The 1957-nt window shown below is 40.1% G+C and overlaps 1 protein-coding gene across 1 annotated transcript in view; it reads right to left on the bottom strand.

Annotated features, from left to right (window-relative positions):
* Nucleotides 1-1957, bottom strand: part of LOC106881345 (SPARC-related modular calcium-binding protein 1) — a 199144-nt gene that overhangs the window by 88836 nt on the left and 108351 nt on the right. The window contains exon 4 of the mRNA XM_052968510.1: nucleotides 1579-1626. Within this exon, the coding sequence (XP_052824470.1) occupies nucleotides 1579-1626 (48 nt within the window). The remainder of the gene's footprint in view (nucleotides 1-1578; nucleotides 1627-1957) is intronic.

Genomic DNA, 1957 nt, shown 5'->3' with positions numbered 1-1957 from the left:
ATATATATATATATATATATATATATATACGCATACGTACATATGTATGTGTGTGCGTGCGTGTAAAGCTTCAAAACCGTTAGTAAGTTTATTATAACAATATACGAGTGAGTGTATACGTATATGCTGGGATGTATGTGTGTGTATATACAAGTATACATATATCTTCTTTCTGTCAATACATCATACGTAAGATTTCTTCCCTGAAGATGGAGGATCGTCTCATCCGACGATGGAATCAATCTACAGACATTATTTGGGACCACCGAACCTCCAGAAACAGCTGTTGGATTTGTAATACTTTTCTTCAACCCCTTTAATTCTTGATATCGTAGAATATCATTTCTATTCTGTATAAGTCGGACCATTTTGTTTGTAAACATATACATTTTTCGTATTGCATGTATTTAATATCCTTTGTATATTGACCTGCCTAACTTGCTTATCATTACATTTACTTCTATATCTATATACGTATAAATGAATATATACAGAGTGTGTGTACGTGTGAGACAGTTGTACAATTTTGTGTGTATATTACATATGTGTGTATATGTACGTATATATACACACACATGTACATAGATGTACGAGGTGGTACCCCAAAGTAACCGGAAACGTTCTCTGTGATACAAGCCCGTTGTAGTTCAGGCTTCCGCCGCTAAAAGCAACTTGATGCGACCCTCAGGCATCAATCTGCCGACCGTCATCATCGGGTGACGTCGTACTGCCACGTGATGCGTCTTTGTTTTACAGTGCTTCTCTGCTGATTGTCGATTTTTGCGATGGCTGAAATGAAGGAACAGCGAGCTTTCGTGAAAATATTTTCTGCTGAGGAAAACGGCGGCCGAAATAATTGTCATGCTTCAAACTGCTTCCCAGGATGCTGCCATGAGTACAATACAAGTTTACGAGCAGTTCTCACATTTTAGGAATGGTCACTTGCCGCTTGAAGACCAACCTCGTTCAGGGCAACCGTCGACCTCCCGAACAAATGAAGACATTATGAAAATTCATAAACTGGTCTTAGCGGACCGCCACCGAACAATTGAAGAACTTGTTGATATGACTGGTGTGTCCTGGAGCCCCTGCCAACGAACTTCGAGCGAAGAATTGCGAATAAAAAGAGTTACAGCAAAATCTGTGTCTCGTTTGCTCACGGAAGTTTGAGACAGTTTTTTAAAAAAATGGCATAACCCCACTTACCCACCCGATCTTACTCCCTCGAATGAAAAAAAGTCCTTAAAGGAAAAAACTTTGCAGATGTGGAAGAGGTGAAAAATAAAATCGACAGAGGCGTTAAAAAGCATCCCTTCGCAAGAGTTCCAGGACTGCTTCGAAGAGTGGGAAATGCGTCTGGACCGATGCATTGCATCAAATGGAGAATACTTTGAAGGCGATAAAATTATAAATGTGTAAAACTAAGTGAATAAGATAACACTGCAAAATTCCGGTTTCTTTAGGGTCTCCCCTCGTACATATATGCATGAGTGTGTGCATGAGTGAGTGCGCCCGAGTGTATATTTTTGTGTGTATATATTTGCATGCTTATATTCCAAGTAACCTTGCTCTACTTACCTCGCTTTCCTTTCCGCCGTCTTTTACTTCGAAGTCTTTTCATTTTCCCTACAAAAGACAACATATGTGCAATTAGACAAAACATGCATGTAATGTGTTAAAGTGTGAGGTCGTTTACCTCGATGCGATGGTTAACGGCAATGACTGACTGCTCCTCGCTGTGCTCAACAAACGTTGCTCCATCATACGTCATTATTCCATACCACTGTCTTCTCCTCCACTCTACCACACTATATAACACTTGCCTTTTGTACGCTTTATAGTCTACACCATTCTATCACATTCTCCTCTTTATGACACCATACTAAACTATAATACACCTCACCACAGGATGCGACACTACGTCACTGGAATGCAGTAATTTTATCACCCCCCCCCC

This window comes from Octopus bimaculoides, chromosome 6 (assembly GCF_001194135.2).
Source record: "Octopus bimaculoides isolate UCB-OBI-ISO-001 chromosome 6, ASM119413v2, whole genome shotgun sequence".
In the NCBI taxonomy this organism is placed as follows: Eukaryota; Metazoa; Mollusca; class Cephalopoda; order Octopoda; family Octopodidae; genus Octopus; species Octopus bimaculoides.
The sequence above is the reverse complement of the archived record's forward strand: the minus strand, read 5'-3'. Positions and strand labels throughout refer to the sequence as shown.